Here is a 25,669-nt window from a genome sequence, read left to right on the forward strand (position 1 = left end):
CAAGCCTGGGCTTGGGCCAGGCAGGCCTGCCATCCACTAGTTACCACTCGGAGGGAGCTCAGTTTTCCCAGGCCAAAACGTGAATACTGCCCGGCTACCCAGTTGTAACGACCACCCAGTGACCTTATTTAAAGCAAGCAGATGGCAGCTGCTGAGCGCCACGCACATGCCAGGCCCCGTCGAATCAGCAGGTTCTACTGTTTTCACCTCCGTTGACATCCGAGGAAACTGAGGCACGGGCACACTGTCCCCAAGGAAGCCCTGAGGTCTGGAGAGCCATCCAGTTTCCCGGGCTCCCAAGTGCGGCGCGCGTTGTTGGAGCGCCCTCCAGTGGCGGCGCTGGGGAAATGCAGCTGCCCCTCTTTCAAGCCCTCGGGGCCCAGGGAGGTGGGGGGGCGGGGCTGGTGGACGTTGTCCCGTCCACACCCCAGGAGGGACCCCCCGTGTTCGTGGAGCCCGTGGTCTCAGGGGAAGGAGAGCAGCCCACTGTCAGACAAGGCAGATCGGACTAAAGCGTGAGCTGGGTCCCAGATGGGCGGGGGCGCCATGAGCAGGGAGGGACGGTGTCCACATCCCCTGTGCGTATGAGGGTGGGCTTTCTGGAGGACGAGGAGGGGGCCCGGGAATGGGCCTCAAAGGATGCGTAGTATTCCTGGTGTCTGGTCCTTAGTGGCAATGACGAGGCGAGCCCCGAGCTCAGCAGGCCTCGGTGTCCCCACTCTTTCCTGCGGGGGCTGCTCCCGTGACCCCCACCTGTGCCCCCAGGGCTGGGCGCTCAGGCTCCCATCAAGCCTGCAGTGAAGCCCCGTAGGACCCCGGGTGCCCCTGTGAGAACCAGGGGCCACCGTCCCTGCAAACCCTCGCCTCCCAGTCCCACGCCTGGGATGCCCCCCAAAGGATTCTGTGGGTTTCAAAGTTAGGGAACGAGAGTCACGCTCTCCGAGAGGCCGCACTTTGAAGGCCCAGACTAGGGAGGTATCGTCACTGTCCTTAATCCCACACCTCGAACCCCTGAATGTTTTCTCGGAATAACGTTTGATCACGTGATGTGCGGGCATAGACGCCCTCGTGAGTGGAAAGGCGGCTGTTAGTAAGGCCGCTGTTAGTGGCCACCAGGACACCGGGGGTCGCCTTGGCGGACAGGCGTCCCCACAGCTGTGAGCGCCGCCTGGGACACGCGAGCGCTGCTGGTCTCACCCGCTGGCAGCCTCCGCCAGGAAGGCAGCAGGGATGGGGGGCAGGTGGATTGGGCCGGCTCTGCCTCAGGGCCACCCTCCCTCCAGGACGCCCTTGGCTGCCTGCCACGTTTAGCAGCCCCCTCCCCAGCCTGCCGCCCACTGTCCTGGCCTGTGCAGTGGGCCAGCAGGAGCCCCGGGGCCCCTGAGGTGCACCCCTGCCCCCCAGGCCTGGGGCAGGCGGCTGTCGTCAGGCAGGGCCCTGTGTGCGGAAGCTGCAGGTGCCTGGGTCTTGCTCAGGTGTAACCTTGAGGGAGGGTCTGGAGCATCCCCCGAAGGGCGTCTTCCTTGCCCCGGGCTCCTGTCTCCCCCAGTTGGGCGGGGGCTGGCCGCCAGGCCCCGTCCTTGTTCACGTCTGCCACCCGCACTCGCCCACGTGCACCTGCGTGGCGGGGGCACCTGGGAAGGCTCTCCAGGGGGGTGGGGGACGCACAGGGGAGGGGCCCTTCCCGGGCTCACAGTGGGCTCACCCTCCCCTCCCCCCCGCAGGCCGCTGCTGGCTGGACGCCCTAGAGCTGGCTCTGCGCTGTTCCAGCCTCCTGCGACTCAGCTCGTGCAAGCAGGGCCGTGACGGGGAGCCCGGGTCCTCGCCGGATGCGTCGCCCCCCTCGCTCTGCGGGCTGCCCCCCTCGGCCACCATCCATGACCAAGACCTGTGCCCGTGAGCATGGGCGCGGTGGGCAGGGGTCGAGCCCGGGTCTCCGGCCTGCTGGGGACCCCAGGACCCTGGCTGTCACCGGGACTCACACGTGGGTCTCCTTGTACGTGGGGAGGGGGGCAGGCACCACGGAGGTCTGGCCACCAGACCCCGAGGTCAGGAGGCAGCCTCCTTCACCCCGACTGGGCCCGGGGGGGCCTCAGTTTCTTCACGTGCACACTGGGTTAGACCCGAGGATGTGGGTGCAGTGCCGGCAGTGAGCCGTGCCCTGGGCGGGGGCGCCCGGGCCGCACCCCTGACCTGGGACCCCCGGCACGCCCCTCCCTTGCAGGCTGAATGGCTCCTCCCTGGAGAACGACGCTTTCTCAGACAAGTCGGAGAGGGAGAACGCAGAGGAGTCGGACAACGAGGCCCAGGACCACAGCGGAAAGACGAACGAGAGCGGGAGTGTCCAGTCGGAGACCCTGGAGGGCCTGGTGCCCGGGGGGACCACGTACGTGGAGCAGGTCCACGAGGAGTTTGGGGAGGTGAGAGCCCGCCCCACCTGGGCGGCCGGTGTCGCCCCGTCCCCCGCCTCCCCGGAAAAGACAGAGGCCTCGAGGCCCGGCTGGCTCCTGGATGGGAGATTGTAGTGCCCGGGGTGGGAGTGCTGGGGGACCAGACCAGACCAGGATGGTGTCCACAACTCAGAGAGAGCCAGGGGGCCGTGAGGACTCTGCCGAGGGTTTGGGAAGACCCTGGGGGGGTTAGGTGGGGGCCCACCGAGGTCCAGAAAGGCCTTGAGAAAGCCAAGGAGTGGGGGTAGAAACCCAGAGCCACTAGGGAGGAGCCTCTGTCAGGAGGCCGACAAGGGCGTCTTGGTCCCGGGCAGCCCTGGAGGAGGGCCAAGGGGCGGGGCTCGAGACACATGGGAGGAGGACGGGCAGGTCCCAGCCCGATGGCGACGCACCTGTGAGGCCGGGTAGGGTCAGGGCCATGACACTGGGGGAGATGCACGTGAGGGCCCCGGGGCCGAGAGCGGGCAGCCCGAGGGACCCTTCAGAGGCCCAGCACAGACGAGGCTGGGCTCCACAGAGGGACCCGGGAGACCTGGCAGGGGCCCCAGGACAGGTGTGCTAGCACAGAGAGGCAAAGCAGCTTGTGTAAGGCGGCCCAGCAGGGTGGAGACAGATACCGATCCTGCCTCCCTCGGGGTGGCTGCCTTCGGGCCACAGACACACACAGCCCTGAGTTCACGGCCCGCCTGTGCTGTGCGAGCTCAGCTGTGTGAGCTCGGGTAAGTCGCCTGTCCCCTCTGTAACGTGGGGACGACCGCAGTGCCGGTACCCAGGGGCCACTGCAAGGAGTAAGTCTGGGGAGAAGGGGTGCAGGGGCCGCCTGGGTCCAAATCCAGCTCAGGGCCTCATCAGGGCTCAGAGGGGTAGGCAGTTGAGGGGACCCCCCCCCACCAGCTGAGTCCAGATCCGCCCCAGGCCAGAGGCATCAAAGGCTGAAGACGGTGGGGTCCCCGGGGAGGGATGATGGGCTAGACTTCCGCCCGGGCTTTGTGGGACTCCCCCGTGTCCCGGCTGTACTGCCCCATCCTGTGAGCGCCCCACGGAGCTGGCCACGCCTCCGTGGCCCTCTGAGACTCTGCCTGCCTCAGGGTTTGCTGGTTGGCGTGGACGGCAAGGTGCAGCCACCCGACCCCGCTGCCCAGACCCAGAGGGACAAAGCCCTGAGCCCCCACAGCTCTGTCTCCTTGAGTGTGTTACTGGGAAGGACAGGCGGGGGCCAGGGCGGTCCCCACCCGGCAGCGTGACCCTGGACCCTTATTTCTAAAGGAAGCGCAGGCCCAGAGCACCCCCCGCACCCATGTCTCCAGGCCACTGGGAAGATTGAATGGGCTGGGGTGGGGTCTCCCCGTACCCACCGCGCCTCCTGGCACCACTGGGTTTCAGCAGCCAGGGTGGGCGGGCTCTACCCCGCGCACAAGAGTCGGGGGTCGCCCAGACCGAGGGGAGGGCCCAGGTCGGCCAGGCTGGCAAGGAGTGGAGGCAGACAGCAGCCAGCCTGGGCCAGCACATGCCCCTCTGGGTTGGGGTCGCCGGAGGGAACAGGGGCCAGACCGGGCGAGACAGGCCGGCTGGGCTGCCGGGGGCCAGACCGAGGACGCGCACGTCCCCCGGCCAGAGCCGGCCGCCTCTGTCCTGCCCCCCCCCCCCCCCGTCCCTGCTCCCCCGGGAGGCACGGACCGGGGGCCTGACCGCAGCCTCCCCCTCCCCCGCCCCCCCCACCGTCGGCAGCTGGGCCAGGCCTCCCAGGTGGAGACTGTGTCCGAGGAGAACAAAAGTCTGATGTGGCTTCTGCTGAGGCAGCTGCGGCCGGGCATGGACCTGTCCCGCGTGGTGCTGCCCACCTTCGTGTTAGAGCCCCGCTCCTTCCTGGACAAGCTCTCAGACTATTACTTTCACGCCGACCTGCTGTCCAGGTGAGCGAGCAGGGGGCGCCCCTCCCATCCGTGCGCACCCGGAGACCCCAGCCTCCCTCAGCCCCCGGCCCCTTCATGGATGTTTCTGGAAGGGCCCCGGGGTCCGCGGCTGAGCTCAGCCTCGTAGCGGGCCCCGTGTCCAAGACCGGCCCCAGGAGGAGCAGGTCGAGAGGGAGGAGGGGGGCAGGCTGCCCGTCAGGTCAGGGCCGGAGCCATCAAAGGTGAGCGTGGGGCCAGCCCCGAGCACCTTCTGTGTGTCCCGAGCTCTGGGCGTTGGTGCCCTCAAGCCGAACCCTGCAGGCTGTGGAGGCTGGAAAGAGGGAGGCTCGGGAGCTGGGCGAGGGCGGGAGTACCCGGGAGGGCTTCCTGGAAGCAGAGGCGCCCTGCCAGCCCTCGAGCCAGCAGCACCCTGTCTGCCCCAGCATTGCGCTCACCCCGGCACTTTCTGGTTAGGTGGAGAACCGGCTTCCCTGTTGGAGGGCGGGCAGCTCCCCTGCTTCGGGGCTGGGCGGGACGGGAGGGGCCCCGGTGGCCCGTGTCCAGCCAAGTGGGTGGAAGGTGGACAGGGCAAGAGGGTGGCCTGGGGGATCCCGGCCTGGACTGAGGGGCCTCTCCCGTCCTGGCACAGGGCCGCCCTGGAGGAGGACGCCTACAGCCGCATCAAGCTTGTACTGCGGTGGTACCTGTCAGGCTTCTACAAGAAACCCAAGGTCAGGGCCCCGGCGGGGAGGGCGGGCCCCCTGCTCTCACTGCAACCCCAGCAGCCCTGTGCTCATCAGAGCCCGATTTGGGTTCTCAGAAAGGGTTCCGTGACTCCCAAGATGCATCATGAAAAGCAGGTCCCAGGGGTTCCTTGAGGTGCAGGGGCGACAGCCCTTTTCCCAGCACCGCTGTGTGTGGCCGCTGTGTGTGTCTCTCAGACCTGGAGGGTCCCGCTTGGGCCCTTCGGGGGATTCCGTCTGGTTCTGCTCCTCCACTGCGCCCAAGGGGAAACTGGGGCTCGGGGGAGGGGAGGGACGGCCCCAGAGTCACACAGCAGATCCAAGGTCTCTTAACTGCCTCGGGGCCCTCGGCAGGGCGGGATGCGCGTCCACGTGGCGGCCCTGGGTGGGACGCTGCTGGGGCAGAGAAGGAGCCTCCGTCTGGGAGGCTGGCCCGGGCAGGACGGGGCGCCGCAGGGGCGGCTCCGGGCGGGATCCGGGCAGCTCGGCAGAGAGGAGCGGACAGGAGGCTGCGGACGGGGCTCGGACAGGCGGGGCAGGCGTCCTCCGAGGGCACCTGCCAATTTATCGCTCGTGGAGCCCGGTCTCCGGGGGGAAGTGCATGCATGCACACACACACGTGCATGCACACACGCACATGCACACACATACAGGCGCACACGCACACACGTATAGGCACGCGCGTGCACACATGCATGCACATGTGCACACACTCACATGCATACAGGCGCACCCTGACACACACACACGTGCACACACGCAGTCACATGCACAAGTACAGGCACACATGCACACACATGCACACCCGTATAGGCACGCACACGTGCACACACACATACAGGCACCCACGTGCACACGTGCACACACACGCACATGCACACACATACAGGCACACACGTATAGGCATGCACGTGCACACATTCACACACATACAGGCACACACTGACACACACACGTGCACACACACACGCAGAAGTACAGGCACACACGCACACGTGCACATGCTCACATGCACACGTACACGTACACACATACAGGCACACACTGACACGCACATGCACACACATATAGTCACATGCACAAGTACAGGCACACATGCACACACATATAGGCACGCGTGTGCACACAGGCATGCACACGTGCACACACACAGGCACACACTGACATGCATACACGTGCACACACACGCACAAGTAAAGGCACGCACATGTGCGTGTGCACACACATACATGTACACACACTTACAGGCACCCACACGCACACGTGTGCACGTATACACACATACTCACAGGCACACACGTAAGGCACACATGTGCACACACACATGGACAGACATAAGACACACATGCACACACTCACAGGCACACACATACAGGCACTCTCACACATGTGCACACACACACTCACATACATATAGGCACACACACGTGCGTGCGCACAGAGGTCTGCTGGATGGCGCGAAGGGGTGGCCGGCTGCTGCCGATCCGATGAGGGGGTCCGAGACCCGGAAGGAGGGCTGTCCTGAGCGGGAACTTGTTCCCTGCTGCAGCGGGGACGAGCCTGGGCCGTTTGTGGGAGCAGAAAGGTGGCGAGCGGAGTTGGGGAGTGGGGCGCAGGGCTGGGGGCTTGGGGTCCTACTGAAAGGGTCAGTAGAAGCCACTGGGGGCTTCGAACAGGCTGTGTGCTGGTTTCACCCAAAGTCCAGGGAAAGTGTGACCTGCTCAGGGTCTCCGGTCCCCCTCGGAGCCGGGAACCGGACAGGACACCTCATAGGCTGCCCCCCCCCCCAGAACGTAAACCATGGGCAAAGCGTGTTCTCCCCAAAGCGGAAGTGGGGCGCTGCCCCCAGGTGCTGGTGGCCAAGCAGGCCGTCCCTTGTAGGGATGGGGGTGGGCAGTGGGCAGCCCCCCAGGTTGTCCCTGCGTTCACACCCCATCCCGCTTGGGCCCAGTTCCTCACGTGCGCCTCTCGGTCATTGCCCGCAGGGGATCAAGAAGCCGTACAACCCCATCCTGGGGGAGACCTTCCGCTGCCGCTGGTTCCACCCCCACACCAGCAGTCACACCTTTTACATTGCCGAGCAGGTAAGGCCCGGCCACTCCCAGGTGGCACGCCGGGCCCGTGCTGGGCACTCCGACCCCAGCGCATGTTCTTGGCGGCCCCCCGGCCGCCGTCGGGATCCTCCCGGGAGCTGCAGTCGGGGACAGGCCCCGGGACAGCAGAAGATGCTTCCTCGGGAGGGGACGGCCCACCCTGACCCCCCGGGCGCTCTGCACCGACGTGGGGTCTCCTCCGCTTCCCTGGGCAGCGGGACTGAGAGCCGGGAATGGCCAGGAGGGATGCGGTGGGGCAGGGGACGAGGGTTTCTCGTCAGGAAGCAGGGCTCTGCCCTCCCTGGGGAGGACTGTCCTCTGTCCTCTGCCCGCAGGTGTCCCACCACCCGCCCGTGTCCGCCTTCCACGTCAGTAACAGGAAGGACGGCTTCTGCATCAGCGGCAACATCACAGCCAAGTCCCGGTTTTACGGTGAGGGGGCTCCCCTGGGCTGTTCCAGCCGGGGGATGATAGAATGCAGAGGTCCCCAAGACCGCACGTGGTGGCCGGCTTTGTCTCCCTCCCCACGTCTCCGGGTCAGGGACCACGTGGGTGGTGAAGAGCTCGGGACCCGGAGAGAGGCAGGGTCCGTGCAGAGCCCGGCCGCCCCTCAGCCGCAGGGAGGGCACGTCCTGCGGGGACGCTGTGAGGGTCACGGGCAAGGACCTGCGCCAACAGGTGCCATCTAGAGCTGGGCTGTCCGGTGTGGCACCCCTAGCCACGTGTGGCTCTTTAAATTGATCAAAATGAAGTTTTAAGAGCAGCTCCTCAGTTGCCCGACACTTGCTCTGTGGCCTTACGTGGCTCGTGGCTTCTGTCTCCCCCAAATCCCAACAGAGTAGGGACGTCTGGGTGGCTCGATCAGTGAAGCAGCTGACTCTTGACTTGGGCTCGGGTCATGATGTCACGGTTCGTGAGCTCGAGCCCCACGTTGGGCTCTGTGCCGGCTCTCCCTCTCTCTCTCTCTCTCTCTCAAAATAAATAAATAAACATTAAAAAAAAAAACAAAACTCAAGCCAGGGGTTGGGCTAGTTTGCAAACGTTTGCAGCCTACACCCTGAAAATCCCCCTTTCGGTAACTGAAATCAACATTAACGCGTGGCATCCCGGGTGGGCCTTTTCCAGAATCTGACTCACAGAGAGGTTCAGTGACCCACAGGGTTAGTGAGAGGCCCGGCTGCCCCACAGTCACACAGCTGGAGGGACAGGGGCCTCTTTCCACCTGCTGGAAGGGAGCTCAGACCCTGTGACTTAGGGAGCGGGCCCCTGGGGTCCTGAGGGTCCGTCTCCACTCACCGGTTCCCCCGGCTGCATCTCCGCAGGGAACTCCCTGTCGGCTCTGCTGGACGGCAAGGCCACGCTCACGTTCCTGAACCGTGCGGAGGATTACACCCTCACCATGCCCTACGCCCACTGCAAAGGTGAGGGGCTCCCTTTGCCCAGGGGAGCAGCGCCCAGGCTGGCTCCCTCGGTGCAGACGCCCTGGTCCTTACTGGTCGGTGGAGGGTGCACTTGACTCTTCAGTGACCTCCTAGCTGGGTGTGGGGCTCCTCTTGGAAGACGTCTTCGGGCCCTAACACCCCGCTTCCTTCCCGGTTGGCCCCACGGGAGCGTGACGCTTCCTGGCATAGACCACGAGGCAGGCATTTCTGCAGGAAGCCAAGCTTCCTGCCAGTAGGAAATGGTGTTTCGGTATCACAGCTGCAAGCCCGACCTGCCTCTTAGGAGTGCTTCGTCATTGTCTCTAGGACTTTCCAGTAACTAAACAGTAACTAATCTTGTTTTTTTTTTTCAAGATTAAAATACATCACGAGTTTACATGTTTCCAATCCAGATCCTAGACGTCAGACTTTTATTTAGCCCTGGGGACCGGGCACGTGCAACGTCTTCCTCCCTCTTGCCACAAAGCCCCTTTCTAAGCGACACCACCGCGGTCACCTTTCCTCTCCCACACCACGCACACCGGTCAGAATGACACTGACCACCCAGCCCGATAGCGTGACGGCCAGAAGCGCTCTGTGCTTTCTCTGTGGTGATTGTTCTTAGCTTGGCCTGCGTCCCTGGGGTCTGTAAAGTCCTGGGGACTGATTCCCCTGCAGGATCACACTACCAGGAAAATTGCCACTTGGTTTTGGTTTCATTTTCCTTTGGCAAATGTCATGTTGCAAGTGCTTGTGGAAATGCAGTGTTTACCTGGTTCCAAAGTCTAAACCACAGGTGTAGTCAGAGGAGGCTGGTGTCTGTCTCGGGACCCTGTCCCCACCAGCGGAGAGGGGAGCACCCCGCCCCACTTGGTGCAGGGCCGTCCTGGGCAGCACGCAGGTGTGCCCATGGGATTTGGGGGGTTCCCAGCCCTCTTCTGTTCCAAGTGGCTCGTCTCTTTTTTTTTTTCTTCCACGGTATCCCACACGCCCAGGTGTTTTACAACCGACACAGCACAGCTCTTGTCTTTAGTTAGAGTAAGTCTTCCGTATGGCCAGAAACAGAAGATTCATCCATTCCTAGGTTAATTAAGACATACGTGTGTTACTTTAAATCCCGGGCGCAGCCACGAGCGGGGAGGTTGTAGGAGCTCACGTCGGGGCCCAAACTGCAGAGCAAATGATAGATGGCGATGAGCGTCTCGTGGGGGCCCTGGGAGCCTGGAAAGGGGGGGGGTCCTGGAGGAAGGCACCCAGCAAAGGGCAGGACATTCCCTGGACAGAGCAACTCTTGGGAGCACTCTGGGGGCAGAGGGTCACCGAGGAGCCAGGTGTGGTCGGGGTAACGCTCCCCCTGACCGACTCCTCTCCATCCCAGAGACTCTGCCCCCAGGGGCCCCTGTCCTCTCCCCCGCCCTGCCCCTTCTCCCCGTCCCGGGGTCCGACACCGGCCTGCTCGGGGTCAGCGTGGCTGGGTCGGGACGACGAGGCAGGACCGAGCAGGGGCTGTGTTTCAGGAATCCTGTATGGCACCATGACCATGGAGCTGGGAGGCAGAGTGACCATCGAGTGTGACAAGAACAACTTGCAAGCTGAGCTGGAATTCAAGCTTAAGGTAGCACTGGCCGCCACACCCCCAGCCACCTCAGGGCAGGGAGGAGCCCTCTGGTGCCCCGGGGTTTCTGGAGCAGATGCCCACGGGAGGAGGGAGCTGCCCTTGGCATCTCTGTGGCACAGCCAGGGCCAGGAGAGAGGAGGGGGTTCCCGCAGGCCGCACGGTGGGGCCGGCACGGGCCCAGACCCCTTCCCCTCCATGGGGCGCACGCCCTGGGGGCATCCTCGAGCTGAAGCTGAGGCTTGGGGTGAGCGTGGCCGCCCCCAGCTTTGGGTCCCATCCTAGCCTCCCACGTCCCGGGGGCGGGGAGCCTGCCCCCTCATGAGGAAGGGGCCTCCTCCTCCCCCGGCCCGCGGAGGGGCACAAGGGTCCAGGGGAGGCCACCGACCCCTCAGCGGCACTGTCGCGGGGTGTCCCCGCAGCCTTTCTTCGGGGGCAGCACCAGCATCAACCAGATCTCGGGGAAGATCACGTCCGGAGAGGAGGTTCTGGCCCATCTCACCGGACACTGGGTAAGAGGCTGCCGCAGGCAGGCCCCCGGAGCACGGGCACAGCCATGGGGCCAGCACCTCTGACCTTGCCCGGGCCGTCTGGGGCAGGACAGAGAAGTGTTTATCAAGGAGGAGGGCCGAGGAAGCACCGAGCTCTTCTGGAACCCGAGTGGGGAGGTCCGGGGGCAGAGGCTGAAGCGGCACACGGTGCTATTCGAGGAGCAGACAGAGCTGGAGTCGGAGAGGTGAGGCCTGCCGGCGGCCGCGGGACCCAGGACCCCAGCCCGCGGTGGCTGGGCAGGCGGCCGTCCTCCCGGTCGGCAGGGCTACGGTGCTTTGAGCTTGTCCCAGGATGTCGCTGGCGGGGAGGGTGGGCCAGAGCCGACTTCTCGTGACAGATGACGTGTCCTGCTGGGGCAGCTGCCGGGGGGAGGGACGGAGGGCTTGGGGACCCGTCACTGCCCGCAGGTGACCAGCAGCTCCACTGGGAGGACCCTGCGGGTGAGAGGTGTGAGCTCAGTGTGGGAAAGAACCATCTCATTGTGCGTAGTAAACGGCACCCTAGGGGAGAGAGTGAGCTGCCTGTCGCCGGAGGCAACCAAGCGGAGGTTGCTCTAAGCCTCCCCTCCGGTGCCGAGCGGGCGGGACAGCCCAAGGCCCCAGGCTCAGAGCGAGTGCCCTGCTCGCAGGCTCTGGCAGCACGTCACCAGGGCCATCGGCGAGGGCGACCAGCACAAGGCCACACGGGAGAAGTTTTCGCTGGAGGAGGCGCAGCGGCAGCGGGCTCGCGAGCGCCAGCAGAACCTCACGCCCTGGAAACCGCAGCTGTTCCGCCTGGACCCCGCCACCCAGGAGTGGCGCTACCTGCACGAGGAGTGAGTGCCGGGGGGCCCCGGGGCCGCTGCTCCACACGGGGCCCCGGCTGCCCTGGAGGGGCAGGGATGGGGGCGGGAGGGTCCTCCCGGGGCTCCGCGGCCGCCCTCCCGTGGGCCCTGCACACAGGCCTAGGCAGTCGTCCCCCTCTGGGGGCTGAGCTGGGGGGCTGAGGCTGGGCCGGGACGGGTCCCCTCGCCCCAGGGGCCACTGCCTCTGCCAACGGAGACCCTCCGGACCCTCCAGCCGCAGCCCCTGGGATCCCCTGAAGGACATCGGCCAGTTTGAGCAAGACGGGGTCTTGCACACCGTGCAGCGGGGGACCACGGCCCACCGGACCGCCTTCCTGGGCAGCCCGGGGCCCAGGCACCAGGTCAGCTCCCCCAGGGTCCCCGCCCGGGGTCGACCTCAGCGGCGGGAGGGGACCGTCAGGCGGTGGGTGTGGCGGCCGCCCCCCACCCTCACTCTTACCTGCCCGCCCCTCCCCCTCCGGTATCCCCCCCCCCCCACCTACACTCGCCCCCTCCCAGCAGGGCCTCCTCTGCACCCCCCATCCCCTGCCCTGCCCCGCCCAGCACGGCACCCGAAACGCCTGGGTTTGCAGGAGGAGGCTGGGTTCACGGGGCAGCCGGATGCGCAGGGCGCGGTGCGGGGGGCTGCTGGCTCCTGGCCCGCTGCTCCCCGGAGGTGCCCTCTGTGAGGCTGACAGCCGATGAGGAAACTGAGGCTCAGGGCAGCCTGGGGGCCCGGTCAGGTAGGAGAAGGAGCGGCCTGCCGAGGGAGAGCAGGGAGAGAAGGCGGGGGGCTCCAGGAGGCGAGCGAGAGGTCTCCTGAGAGAAACCCCAGGGCGCAGCCCGTGCGGGAAGCCTGCGGTGTTCTCCACGGGTGCCACCCACCCCACGCGTCGCAGAGTCTGTGAGAACAGAACGGCATCTGCTGGGCCAGCGTGCCCGCAGCTGGAGGCCGGCAGCCACACGGGCAGGACAGGCAGGGTGGCCCCAGTCTCCCCAGCAAGCAGGGGCCACGTCTCTCGCCGTCCACATGACACCCCTGCCGTCGCCCCTCAGCCCTGACTCGGACGGGCAGCCCCAGCCGCCTCCACCTGGATGCCCCCCGGGCCCCCCCCCCCCACCCTCTCCGCAGCCCCTCTGGCCGGCCACGCCTCGGCCGCCCCTGTACTCTGGGGAAGCATTGGGGGTCAGCCAATCCTGGAGGTCCCTCTGGACGCGTCTCCCCGGTGCCGGGGGATCCCTAGCTGTCAGCTCACGCAGTGAGACGGGACCAGCGGCCACGGCCGCTCCTTCTAGAGCCGTCCCGGCATAACCTTGCCGCCGTGTCCGCGGGCCGGCACATCCCCGGCAGGGCCCCTGGGGCTCAGCCGGAGCACGAGGCCAGCGGGGGCGTGTGGTGGGCACAGGCGGGCCCCCAGTGGCAGCGGCTCTGCCTCTTTCTAGGGGCCCGGCCCACACCGGCGGCTCCGCAAGGCCAGCGACCAGCCGTCCGGCCACAGCCAGGTCACGGAGAGCAGCTCCACGCCCGAGTCCTGCCCGGAGCTCTCTGACGAAGAGGAGGAGGACGGTGACTTCATCCCCGGTGAGCCCTCCTGAGCTGGGTGGGAGGGGTCAGAGAAGCGGCTGCCCCGGCAGGTACAGGGTCCGCCTCGACCCTCCTCCCAGGGGCCCTCACACGCCTCCCTGAGCCCGGGGGCGGACAAGGGGCGTGGAGGGCAGCGGTCCCCAACCCTGTACTCGGGGGGGGGGGGGGTGGGTGGTGGTGGTGAGGCGCCTCCCATGGCTGGCAGGGGCAGCGTGGGGGGCGGGGCTGGGCAGTGTCTGTCCGCGTGTGACCCTCTGGTTCTGCCCCTGTGTCTCTCCGACTTTGTCCCTGCCTCTGTGGAGGATGGGCTGTGCCTCAGCCGTTTCTGTGTCCCAGGGCTTGTCAGAGGCCAGCTGAGCTTGGCCAGGGGTGGGGGTTGGGGGGGGACCCTCGCTGCCCGTGCTTCTAATCCTCGAGGGGTTAGCCTCACCCGAGAGGTGCGGCATGGCCCTGGGGCCCCCTTGCTGGCTCCCGGGACACGCAGCGCACCTTAGATTCCCCCTCCATCCCCTGTCCCCTGGGTCCCGTGACGTGCGGCCGGCCACCCCAGGCAGCGAGAGCCCGTGCCCGCGGTGTGGGAAGGAGGCTCGGCGGCTGCAGGCGCTGCACGAGGCCGTGCTGTCCATCCGGGAGGCCCAGCAGGAGCTGCACAGGTAGGCTCGCTCCCAGGGTCCCCGCCTGGAGAGCACCAGGGGCTCTGGAATCCGGAATGTCGCTCCGGTGCCAGAACCCTGAAGATTGGCCGGGGGTCTGGTGTCCTGAGGACAGGACAAAGGCGCCCTGGGCGGTGTGGGGGGGCTGCAGGGGGTCCCTCTGAACAGGATGAGCTGGCGATGCTCGGGGGGCCCCTAGCTCTGTGCTAAAAACATAAATAGCAGGATGCCTGACATAGGGTGTAGGCTTGGAGGAGCCTGGGCATTGAGTCAGTGTGAGTCAGAAGGCACTGCCCTTGGTTTGGGGGCGGGGGGGTGGGGAGCGTGGTGCCGGCCTGGAAGCAGAAAGGAAGCCGTGGGAGCAGCCGCTTGGCCCCACACAGGAGGCTGGCTATGAGGCATGTAGCCAGAGAATAGCCAGAAGTTTCCAGGCACGTGATGATAATCCGAGGCCAGGGTGGGGGTCACTGTCCTGGGGCGGCCGTGACGCCGTGCATAGACGGGGCTCGCACCACAGGATGCACTGTCCCCCCTGCCGTCCCGGAGGCCGGAGCCCGAGGTCCAGGCGTGGGCAGGGCCGGGGCCTCCCGGGGCCTCTCTCCTTGTGTGTGGACGGCTGTCCTCCCCCTGTGTCCTCGCGGGGTGGTCCCTCCGTGCGTGTCTGTGTCCCCGATCCCCTCTTCTTACAAGGACCCCGGTCACACGGGATCAGGGCCCACCCCGGTGACCCCGTGTGACCTTAATTACCTTTGGAAAAAAATCCATCTCCAAAAACAGTCACCTCTGAGGTGCTGGGCGTCAGGCTCCAACGTATGGCTTTGGGGGAGGGGGAGACGGCTCAGGCCGGCAGCGGGATGGGAAAGGGGTACAAGCTGCCCCAGCCGTGACCCCTCCCTCCCTGGAATGTGTGCCCGCCGCCTCCGCCCTGCCCTGGGACCCCTGTGTTGACCAGCCGTCCGCTGAGGGGAGGGGAGGCCCCCCTGTCTGGGCCCTGGCTCAGCCTCCACCCCGTTTGCAGGCACCTCTCGGCCATGCTGAGCTCCACGGCGAGGGCCAGGCAGGTGCCGGCCCCAGGCCTCCTACAGAGCCCGCGCTCCTGGTTCCTGCTCTGCGTGTTCATGGCGTGTCAGCTGCTCATTAACTACGTCCTCAAATAGGAGCCCCTTGGGGACAACGTGGGCATCGCCCGCAGAACTGGGCCGGCCCCAGCCCTCCCTCCCAGGCACCTAGCACTTTAAGCCAGCCCGGGGGAGGCAGACAGACCCACAAGCGTGGCCACTGTGGCCGGAGGGGCCCGTGGCGGCAGGAGGACCGCAGGAAGGACCTGGGGGGCCATCCGGGCTCCTCCAGGGGAGGTGCTGACCTTTCCCGTGGGGCCCTCCACCCAGGGCCGGCCTTAACGCTACCGCCAAATGCAGCTTTTGTGCCCCCCCCCCCGCCCCCGCTCGCCTGGCCTGCTCGTTCCCCGTCCGGCGCCCACTTGCCCCGCGAGAGTGACGGAGGCGGGGGACAGGGCGCCCGCCCGGGCTCTGCACGGTCACTCCCCAGGAGGGGTGAACGGGAAGTTTGTGTGGAGCCACCTGGAACCACCAGGGGTCCCGGGGCCTCCCTCGTCCTGCCGCACAGCGCCTTCCTTCCTGAGCCCCGACCCGCGCTGCCCGAGGCACACAGAGGGGCCTCCAGTGGACTCCCGGGCAGGCCGGAGCCACTCTGGAGACGGCGTTTGGATTTCATTCTGTTTGCTGTTTGGACGGGACCCCACCACACCCGCCAGTGGAACCCTCCCCCACCCCGCCGCCACCTCCCACAGCCTGGGCGAGCCAAGGGGGGGACACCTGACCACAGGTGTGCACAGGTGTGCACGTGTGGGCTGTGGTGCACGGGCGGCTCCGCCGGCCCCGCATCCCCCGGGTCGGGGAAGCCCAAGTTCGCCACTTTGCTCAGACTGCTGCACGGTGTTCCTGTTTTACACTTTTTTAATAAACGCGGTATTTTAGGCAGGCTGCAGGCAGCGTCTGGCATCCCGCCTCCGTTCCTCTGTCAGGTGCCGCCGCGGGCGTGTGCGTGTGCACGTGTGTGTGAGCACCTGCGCGTAGAGGTACACACAGAGCCTTAAACTATGTTGTGGCCACGCCGTCGGCACGGATGGTCTCGTTTTCCGGTGTTGGTCTGCAGGCTCTTGTCCCCGCACCTCCCGCCCAGGTTCGGGGGCGAGGCTACGCCCCTTATCTTGAAGTAAACAGACCCACGTTCCGTGCTGTCTTCTTGGGGAACTTCTGGAAAGATGGGGGAGGCTTCCCAAGGAGAGACTTGGTGCCCACAGGGGCTGCCTGGGGCTGGAGGTGCCCAGGGAGGGCCCGAGGCCATGAGGATGGAGAGGAGGGGCCAGGAGAGGACGGGGTGCGGTTTGCAGGGAACCGTGGGAAGCAGGCCCACCCTGCGGAGCCAGTGCTGGGAGACGGGGGTCCCGTCCACCGTCCGACAAGCCAGCTGAGGACATAGGCGGCCCTGCCCCCTCTAGGGAGCCACTGAGACTGTGGGTGACCCTGAAGCCCGTTTTGCCTGATCTCTTCCCCCCCCCCCCCCCCACCACCACCATAACCACCCTCTCCCCCTCCCTGCTGTCCCCAGCCCAGCCCTTGCTTTGACTCCTCCGTGGCCACCGCCCCGGGTACTCCCAGCCATGAGGGCCTGAGTGAGTAGGCCCTGCCTTTGCTGGGACAGCCCAGGAGGCCCCTGAAGGAGAGTCTGGGTACAGCCAGCCACGGACCCCACGTGCCCCGGCCAAGGGGGACCTGGCCCACCCCTAGGAGTACATGGAGGGGAAGCGAGATGAAGGGAAAGAGGCAGGTAAGTGAGAGAGGCACCTCGCCCCTCCAAGCCTCTTCCCCCCCTCGGTCCCCAGAACTGGGCGGGGCTCGGGCGGGGCTGAGGATGCCTGCCTCTCACTGCCTGGCTCTGGGGTTGGATTGCCCCCAGACTGGCCTCGGACCCTCAGGTGGAGGCCACCCCCGTTGGAGAGTGGGTGCCCTCAAGGTGGTCGCAGATGCCACGGCAGGTTGCTCTGGAGAGAGCGGGCCCGACCCACCCAAGCACAGCCTGCCCCCCCCCGCCCCCCACCGCCCCCCGCAGCCTCAGAACCGCCTCTAGAATGATTTCTGCGTCCTTGGTGGGCCAAGAATTATTCTAGATCAACAGGGAAAGAAGACAGCGGACTCATCCCACAGAGACAGCTGGTCCGACATCCAAATGGGTGGTGACGAGGGCACATTGCAGCACCTTGAAATAGTAGAGACTTGGACGTGATGTCTGGGTCCACGGGGCTGCCTCTCGGGCACGGAGACGGCAGCGGTGATCTTCTAGAAAGATGTGGGTCCGGAGCGGCAGCTCCCATCCCTCCCCGCACCCCAGACCCCCCTTCCTGGCCTCCTTGAAAACATACCTGGCTTGGCTCTCGGCCATCTGTGCCAGACTCGACCGGGAGGGTAGACGGGGGAGCGATGATCCTCGCATCCAGCCCTGCCCCCAAGGAACCCCAGGGCAGGAGGAGACGCGGCTCCCCCTGTGACACAGTGACAGCCACCTTACTGACAGCTCTCATCTCCTTGGATGAACTGCCAGCAATTTCTAGGAGCAAGGTCTCCTGATAGAAGCGACCAGGTCCCCGCAGGACTGGGAGACCATCCCCCTCGCACCCCACCCCCAGAAGGAGCAGGCAGCTGCCAGTTCCCTCCTGGAGTGCGGGGCTCTTGTCCTGGACGGTTGTAGGAGGGTTAGGGGACCGAGGAGGGGGGTGGGGAGTGCAAGGGCCACGTTCTGTTCACCCCCCCGGAGAAAGGGTCCGATTCCCACAAAAGAACCACCACCGCCCTGGTTTCAGGGCATCCACCCCAACAGCCCCCTCCCCAACTCCACGCTGTGTGCTGAGCGGAGAGGGCGGGACCGATGCGGGACACAGGGGGACTGTGGTGGCCACCTGAGCTGAGGTCACGGCCCTGACACTCGGCTGGGGGCAGTGTGTCTGCCCTGGAGGGACTCCCTGTCCCCTATCCCCTGTCCCTGTCACTGGAGGAGAGCCTCAGACCACTCATAGTCCCATCAAGGCATCTCACTAGCAGAGTGATGTCCCTTGCTGTGCCCCCTGCTGACAGCCTCTCCCCGTCCGTAAAGAGGGGCAGTGACGTTGACCCCACCGGACCATCAGGTTTTTGTTTTTATCGCTGGTTAGTTCGAATACAGGGCAATGTTGCTTTGGGGAGTGGAAGTCGGTGACTCATCGTTTGCATGCAACACCGGGTGCTCATCCAGACAAGTGTCCCCGTTAGTGCCCATCCCCCACCCACCTCCCGCGTCACCCTCACTCTGTTCTCTTTGAGAGTCTCCCTCCTCTGCTTCGTTTCCCTCTCGTCTCCCCCCTCCCCCGCTTCCCACATGTTCATCTGTTTCGTTTCTTAAATTCCACGCGTGAGTGAAATCGTATGGCACTTGTCTTTGTCTGCGGACCATCAGGTTTTGAACACGGGCTTGGAGAATCGGTGTGCCCCCCCAAAGCTGCCCGCTCGTGCACCACCCCGGGGCCCAGCATCTAGACGATGACTTCAGTATTGTTCACGAGCCGGAATCACTTTCAAATTTTAAACCCGTCTGTTTTGAAAAGGAGACGTGTGTCACCGCTGGGCGTGAAAACTCAGTATGGGTGACCCCGGAGAGAGCCGCGAGCCAAGACGCACTGGCTTCGCCCCTTCCAGACCCGCCGAGCACACACACAGCCGTCTGGACCCTTTCAAAGTTCTGTGTCTGACGTTTTACAACCAGACCTCAGGACCGTTGGGCCCCAGGTCTCTGTTGTCACGTGGCTGTCAGAGGCTACGTGACCTCCGGCTCCTGGAAATGACCTTCAAGGCCGTCGAAAAGAGCGCACAGTGCCAAGAGTGGGTACCCAGGACTTGGGGGTCACGCCGCAGTGCAGCCAGTTCCCATGGGCCGGGCTTGGGGGCCCGAGGGGGGAGTGCCTGCTGGTGTGCGGGCTCAGCTAGGCGGTGATGTCCCCCAAACTCATTTTTTTCCGGCTGTGCAGCAGAATAAATAGGTAAACTAAACTCCTCTGACATTGCAACACAGAGGCTGGCGGAGGGCTGATAAGGTGGGAAAGGCCCCGGGGGAAAAAACATCTCGAAGGAAGAACCGTCCCGCCCTTAGCAAACATAGCAAGGGAAACCCACACTGGCCAAGACGAGTGGTTATCCGATCAGGAACAGAACGTGTGTCTGATCTCAGGTGCCTTCAGAGGGAACCTAGGTCGTGCTCACGTGGGGGCGACGCTGGGCCCCAAAGCTTCACGCAGCCATCACCTGCTCCGGTGTCCAACGTTGGGTGGGGGGGGGGGGGGGATTTGGGCGGTGAGACCTGGCAGGGGGCACCCAGAGCTGGGCTGTTGTCCGAGTTCTTCCACGGACCCTGGACACGATGCTCCTCCGTGGGCCTCAGCACCTGACGGGTCGAAGGGGCGGGGTCCCGTGGGGGTCCCTGCCGTCCCCCATGGCACAGCTGTTCAGGTGCAAATGCAGGGCCGGCGGCTGGAGCCCACGGAGGCGGCCAACACAGCTCGACATTCGTGGTTTCCCAGAAACTGTAACAACCCAGAGAGTATTTAGTTCCAAAACTCCGGGACGTAGGTATTTCTATTTTCGTGCTGCCCAGGCAAACCCCCGGGGACTGGATGAGTGGCCGGCACAGCCCGGGTCCCCGGCTGCACCCTGGGGCGGCATCTGAGCGCGGTGCCTGACCTCTTGCACAGGCGAGCACGTCCGTGACACAGGCGAGCGTGAAGCATGACACAGGGACACGCGCGGTGCTTCCCAACGGCCGGGATTCCTGCTTCCGTGTTCTACTAGCTCTGAGGGGGAGTCTTCGGCCACAGGCCCCTCCCTTGCTCGGAAATCTGCAGCCCCCTGGCCAGGCGGGAACGTGCCCTAAAGAAGCCAACGAACCGAACCCCGAATCCTTAGCCACACGGATGTCTGCTGCTTTGCTCTGAAAATCTAGAGAAGAGACAAGGGCCCCCTGATCCGGCATTCGGGTAGAGAAGGGACAGTGGACTCACGAAACAGTGCTCCCTTGCCTAGTGCTGTGCGTACACATCGGAACGGCCTTTAAGAGAAGCCTGTGGGGACACCCGTGCTTCAGAATTTTGTCTGCGCAGACCTTCTGAGCCAGCAGCCGGCTGTGGGCATGCGCCTGGGGGGTCCCCCCCAATGTACTGAGACGCCCAGCATTATCGTCGACGGCGTTCGGCAGCTCTCGGGGCCATCGGCGCGTGCGCTGTGTCTGGCTGAGTCCCGTACGTGACCGTGTGGGAGCCCCTGTGTGCGCACAAGGACAGGGCGTGCCCCTCGGACCGATTGCGTCTTCCCTGAACTGCAGACCAGGAAATGGTGGCACAGGACCCTTCCACCAGCGCCAGACAGGCCGTGGCCAGAGCCACCCGGGGCCCTCGGGATTCCGCAGCCGGCGTGCCACGTAAGTGACACTCTGCACAGGTCCCTTGGGCGGAGGTCAGAGGTGGCTCTGGGTCTGGGCCTGAGTGGGGATATTTCTCAGTCGCCGAGAACCAGCAGGACGCGTGACTGGGGACGGGGTGAGGACAGCCCAGCGCCGGCCCAGGGATCACGCAGACTCCGGCCAGGTGACTCCTCCCCCCAGGCCCACGGAGCTGCGCCCCACCCCCACCCCCTGGGGATTTCTTCTTTGGCCCAATTCTGTTTCCAACAGTTCTTTTTCTTCTCAGGTTTCTGACCCCTTTCCCTGTTTCAACGCCCCACTTGCCCTCCTCTTGCCTCACTGTTTCTCAGCCACCGCCACCCTCTCTGTCCATCATCCATCACTCGTGTTCTCTTGGCCCCCAGCTGGACGCCACGCTCTCAAGGTCTGTTCCCAGCTGTTGGGGCAAGACCTCCCTTCCCCGCCTTCCTGGGTCCTGGTCCCCCGCCGCCCGCTTCTCCGTCTACTCCTTTGTTCTGTCCTCGCAGCTACTGGCCGGCCGTGTAGGGCGTTCTAGGTGGGAAGGTGCCCCCACTCGGACTCTGGGCCATCACATCTCTGTCCTCTGACATCGAGTGGCTGATGACATGCCTGCCGGGCACCTCGTGGGGGGGGGGGGGGGCGCTGTGGTGCAGGCCCTCCAGGGCCTGGGGTGGGGGCAGGACTTACATGCCAACTTCTCCAAGGCCAGGTTCAGTCACAAGACAGCCAAGTGACAGGCTGGACAGGGCTCTCGGTGCCATAAAACTCATCTCACCTGGAGATTCCTCCAGAGTTTCCTGCTTTGGAATTGCTTTTTTTTTTTTTTTTTTAATTGCTTTCTGGAATAAACCTCCTGTGTTCCCAGAAGCAGCTGGGGCACCTGGCGACGGCAGTGGCTCCCTTAGAAAGATCCACGGCTGGGGACGGTCGGCGTGCTGCGGGCGGCCCAGGCAGTGACACAGTCCTCCCTCCAGCAAGCCTGCCTGTGACGTCCAGATTGTGAACGTGGGTGACAACGAACGGCTGTCCGGAACTCGCAGCCATTAGGAAGGAGCCCCCGAAGTCCCGAGCCGTTGTCAGAAGCAGGACACATGCTTGTCCCGAGTCCGTGTCCACAGCACAAACAAGGCCGTGAACACGCACCGAATGGGTACACGTTCCTCTGAGCAAGATGGCGTCATGATGTCTGAGATGTTGGTTCGGGGTGACGGCCCTGTGGTTCTCCCTGTCCCCGGTACTCCCCAAATGTGGGCTGAGGGCACGCCCCGGCTATGCACCAGGACTCTCTGGGCACCCTCTGTTGGTGATGATGGGGACCGGGTGCCAGGCCAGGGCGGACACGGGGGAGGGACAGTGAGGACATCTCTCCCCCCTCAGGTGTCCCAAAGGGAACGTGGTCCCCAGAAACGCAACATGACAGCAGACATGATGCAGCTTGGCTGGTGCCGGTAAGAGAGGGTTTCTTTTTCGGTTATCTTATTTTGTGTTTTTTTAAGTTTATTTGTTTTAAGAGAGAGAGAGAGAGAGAGAGTTTGCAAGAGGGAAAGAGAGAATCCCAAGCAGGCTCCTCCCTGAGCCCGATGCAGGGATCGATCCCCTGAACCGTGAGGTCATGACCTGAGTCGAAATCAAGAGCCAGACCCTCAACCTACCCAGCCACCCCGGTGCCTCTTACCTCTTTTTGAAATAAGTATACTTTTTACTAAGATGAAATTCACATAATATAAAATTAACCATTTTAAAGCGAACAATTTAGGGGCGCCTGGGTGGCTCAGTCGGGTAAGCGTCCGACTTCGGCTCAGGTCATGATCTCAAGGTTCGTGGGTTCGAGCCCCGCGTCGGGCTCTGGGCTGACAGCTCGGAGCCTGGAGCCTGCTTCGGGTTCTGTGTCTCCCTCTCACTGCCCCTCCCCCTCTCGTACTCTGTCTCTCTCAAAAATAAATGAGCATTAAAAAAAATTAATTTAAAAAAATGTAAATAATGAATATCAAAACCTTAAAGTTTCAAAAGAATATATTGGAAAACATGTCTATAAACTTGGGTAAGGAAAGATTTCTTAAATGAGACATATAATTTCAACTACATTAAAATTCAAAACTCCTTTTTTTTTTTTTTTTTAGAGGTTCTTGAAGCCTGGCTCCTGGGGTTTCACCCTGAGGACACAAAGAATCCCTAAAATTCAAAACTTCTAAATAGCCAAAAGATAATAAAAGGGCATATACACCATTAACACGAGTTACGGACCAGGGGCACCATTGTGCATGTGTGTGACTAACAAAAGTTATATGGGTTTTTTTTGGTGTTTTAGATACAGAAACCTTTGCATAAATACACACACACACATACACACACACACACACACACACACATTTTCCCATGTGAGCTGCTTTTGAATTGTCTGCTTTTCATTACAGTTTCCTACTGTTCATTTTTTTCAGATTTCGATAATCTCTTGTCATTTTAGACGTTGTACAAATTCTCTTCCGTGAAGCTTGGTCTGTGTAACTTCGACAGCCAACTGGCCAGAAGGCTCTGGAGACCCAGTATTGCCTGCTTCCACTCAGGACAGTAGAGTGACAGAGTTAGCCCCGTCTAGAATTAAAGTGGTGCCTGGGTGGCTCAGTCAGCTGAGCGTCGGTGGCTCAGTCTTGATTTCGGCTCAGGTCATGATCTCTTGGTTCGTGGGATTGAGCCCTGCATGCGGCTTTGTGCTGACAGCACAGAGCCTGCTTGGGATTCTGTCTCTCTCTCTCTCTCAAAATAATAAATAAACATTTAAAAAACTTTTTAAAAATAAAGCTTCATTTTTATTTTAGCACACGAATGTTGCCTCTATTCTGTGATACGTTCGTTTCTGTAAGAAGAGAGGTTACCTGTTTGGGGTTTTTTTTTTATGTTTTATTTATTTATTTATTTATTTATTTTATTTATTTATTTTTTTTTTTTTAATTTTTTTTTTTCAACGTTTATTTATTTTTGGGACAGAGAGAGACAGAGCATGAACGGGGGAGGGGCAGAGAGAGAGGGAGACACAGAATCGGAAACAGGCTCCAGGCTCTGAGCCATCAGCCCAGAGCCTGATGCGGGGCTCGAACCCGCAGACCGCGAGATCGTGACCTGGCTGAAGTCGGACGCTTAACCGACTGCGCCACCCAGGCGCCCCTAATGTTTTATTTATTTTTGAGAGCAAGAGAGACAGAGCATGAGCAGGGGAGGGGCAGAGAGAGAGAGAGGGAGACACAGAATCGGAAGCAGGCTCCAGGCTCCGAGCTGTCAGCACAGAGCCCGACGCGGGGCTCGAACTCACAGACTGTGAGATCGTGACCTGAGCTGAAGTCGGACGCCCAACCGACTGAGCCTCCCAGGCGCCCCTTTGATGAAGTAGGTGAGAAGGGAGGCTGGCCCAGGGGCCCGGTGGGCACGCCTCAGCAGGCATTACAGTGCCCTCATGCGGAGCAGGGCCTCTGACCCCTGACCCCTACTCGGTCCTCGGGGCCAGGGGCTCTCATGCCTGCTTCACCGATGGCCAAACCAGGCTGCGGAAGTTTAAGTCACTTAACCAAGTTTGTCAGATTAGATGAGGCCGTACCCTGGGAACACGCTCGGCTCTCTGGTGGGTTCCGGGATTCCTCTGCCCCAGGTGGTGACGTGGGCATCCAGGTGGGCGGCGAGGCAGAGTCCGGGACCCCCACCGCTCTTGCGTACCTCGGACCAGGAGTGACAGTCGTCCCTCCCGCTGGCTCCTTTCGGCCTGAGCTCATCCTGATCCCCCCCCCCCCCCCCCCCCCCCCCCCGCCCAGTACCTATGATTGTGACTTTATTTGGGAACAGAATGGTCTTTGCAGAGGACCGAGTTAAGGTGAGGTCGCTAGGGCGGTCCCTAACGCAACATGACCGATGTCCTCCCCCAAAAGGGGGAAACTTGGGCACAGAGACAGACACACTTACAGGGACGCCCGTGTGAAGACACAGGGAGGAGACGGCCGTCTACACACCAAGGGACGCCTGAGGCCACCAGCAGCAGGGGGACAGGCCTCGCACAGATTGTCCTCCCCAGCCCCAGCAGGGGCCAGCCCTGCCGGCATCCAGCCTCCAGGACTAGAAGCATCAGTGTCTGTTGTGTGGTGGACCCAACCTGAGGAGCTTTGTTCTGGGACCCTCAGGAAACTGACACGTTCACCAAACACGCTAGATGCGTTTTGGGGGTGTCGATTGCCGTGGCCACCACAGAAGACTGTATGGCCGTTCCTCAAAAAGTTAAAAAAGAGGAACCAGTTACTCCCTTTGGCCCAGTAATTCATTCCTGGACACATGTCCAAAGGAAACAAAATCATGCTAAGAGACCCGTGCATTCCCGTGTTCTCGGCAGGATCGTTCCTAACAGGCAGGACGTGGGAACAGCCTAAGAGTCCGTCCACAAATGGGTAAAGAAATCGTGGTGTGCTTACGACGGACATTATTCCGCTGTAAAAGGAAGAATGGCCAGCCATTGACAACCGTGTGGCCAGATTCTGAGGGCATCATAGTAAGTGCATAAGTCACCCAGAGGAAGACCCATGTCCCAGAAACTGCTCTACCCAGGACAAGCCAGGACGGCTGGTGTACTCATTTCCTGGGGCTTCCAGAATAAATGACCAGAAATAGGCTGAATGAAACTGCAGAAATGTGTTCTGTCCATTCTGGAGTTTCTGGAGGGAAATCCTTTCTGCCTCCGCCAGCGTTTGGGGGCTCCGGGCCCCCTGGACGTGTGGCTTCACCCCTTCTAGCCTCTGCCTCTGTCTCCACCTGCCCTACGTGCGTTCAGTTTCTCCGTGTCACTCTTGCAAAGACGCCTGTCAGTGCATTTGGGGACCACTCCAAATCCAAGACGATCTCATCTGAAGATCCTTAATTATATCTGCACAGACCTCTTTCCAACTAAGGTCACATTCACAGGTTGTGGGTACAAGGGCACGAATCTAGCTTCCTGGGGGTCAGCAGACAAGGTGTCTGAGTTGCTACACATCCGGTCTCTGGGTTCTGTGTTGTTCTGACTTAATTTGTGAAAAAAATAAAGCATTTTCAAAAAAAGCGGGGGGGGGGGCAGGACAGCCACCTCCCTCGATGCCAGAACTTTTGGGGAAACTGCAGGCCCGCGGGCGTGTGCATTCCGTGTCCCGCAACCCGGTCGCTAGGTCACCAGCTGGGTGGCGGTGCGATCCGGGGCAGCTGAGGGGCGTGCAGCCTCCTCTGTCTGAATCCCACCCTCCCGGCTCCTCGGGCACCTGCCGTCCGGCATCCCGGCTGCCTGGGCTCTGGCGGCCATCTGGCCAGCTGCTCC

The 25,669-nt window shown here is 63.0% G+C and overlaps 1 protein-coding gene and 1 long non-coding RNA gene across 8 annotated transcripts in view; both read left to right on the forward strand.

Moving 5' to 3' along the window:
- The window catches only part of OSBPL5 (oxysterol binding protein like 5), a 79,706-nt gene extending 63,868 nt beyond the window's left edge, over window positions 1-15,838 (forward strand). For all 6 annotated transcript variants that reach the window (XM_045486284.1, XM_045486286.1, XM_045486283.1 and 3 more), the window contains exons 8-22: window positions 1,725-1,896; window positions 2,225-2,420; window positions 4,179-4,363; window positions 4,992-5,073; window positions 7,071-7,169; window positions 7,514-7,610; window positions 8,501-8,599; window positions 10,117-10,214; window positions 10,637-10,726; window positions 10,814-10,950; window positions 11,395-11,580; window positions 11,825-11,951; window positions 13,033-13,171; window positions 13,725-13,827; window positions 14,846-15,838. In XM_045486284.1, coding sequence (XP_045342240.1) covers window positions 1,725-1,896; window positions 2,225-2,420; window positions 4,179-4,363; window positions 4,992-5,073; window positions 7,071-7,169; window positions 7,514-7,610; window positions 8,501-8,599; window positions 10,117-10,214; window positions 10,637-10,726; window positions 10,814-10,950; window positions 11,395-11,580; window positions 11,825-11,951; window positions 13,033-13,171; window positions 13,725-13,827; window positions 14,846-14,984 — 1,949 coding nt within the window. In that variant the 3' untranslated portion in view covers window positions 14,985-15,838. The remainder of the gene's footprint in view (window positions 1-1,724; window positions 1,897-2,224; window positions 2,421-4,178; window positions 4,364-4,991; window positions 5,074-7,070; window positions 7,170-7,513; window positions 7,611-8,500; window positions 8,600-10,116; window positions 10,215-10,636; window positions 10,727-10,813; window positions 10,951-11,394; window positions 11,581-11,824; window positions 11,952-13,032; window positions 13,172-13,724; window positions 13,828-14,845) is intronic.
- Window positions 15,839-17,307: 1,469 nt separating this feature from the next.
- LOC123602077 lies at window positions 17,308-23,041 on the forward strand. Of its 2 annotated transcripts, none has more exons than XR_006714353.1 (3): window positions 17,308-20,346; window positions 21,215-21,797; window positions 22,788-23,041. It is a non-coding gene; the product is annotated as an uncharacterized LOC123602077 (long non-coding RNA). The 2 variants fall into 2 exon arrangements; XR_006714354.1 differs by lacking the exon at window positions 17,308-20,346 and having other exon boundaries at window positions 20,517-21,499; window positions 21,727-21,797.
- The last annotated feature ends 2,628 nt before the right edge of the window (window positions 23,042-25,669 follow it).

Source organism: Leopardus geoffroyi, chromosome D1 (assembly GCF_018350155.1).
Source record: "Leopardus geoffroyi isolate Oge1 chromosome D1, O.geoffroyi_Oge1_pat1.0, whole genome shotgun sequence".
Taxonomy (NCBI): Eukaryota; Metazoa; Chordata; class Mammalia; order Carnivora; family Felidae; genus Leopardus; species Leopardus geoffroyi.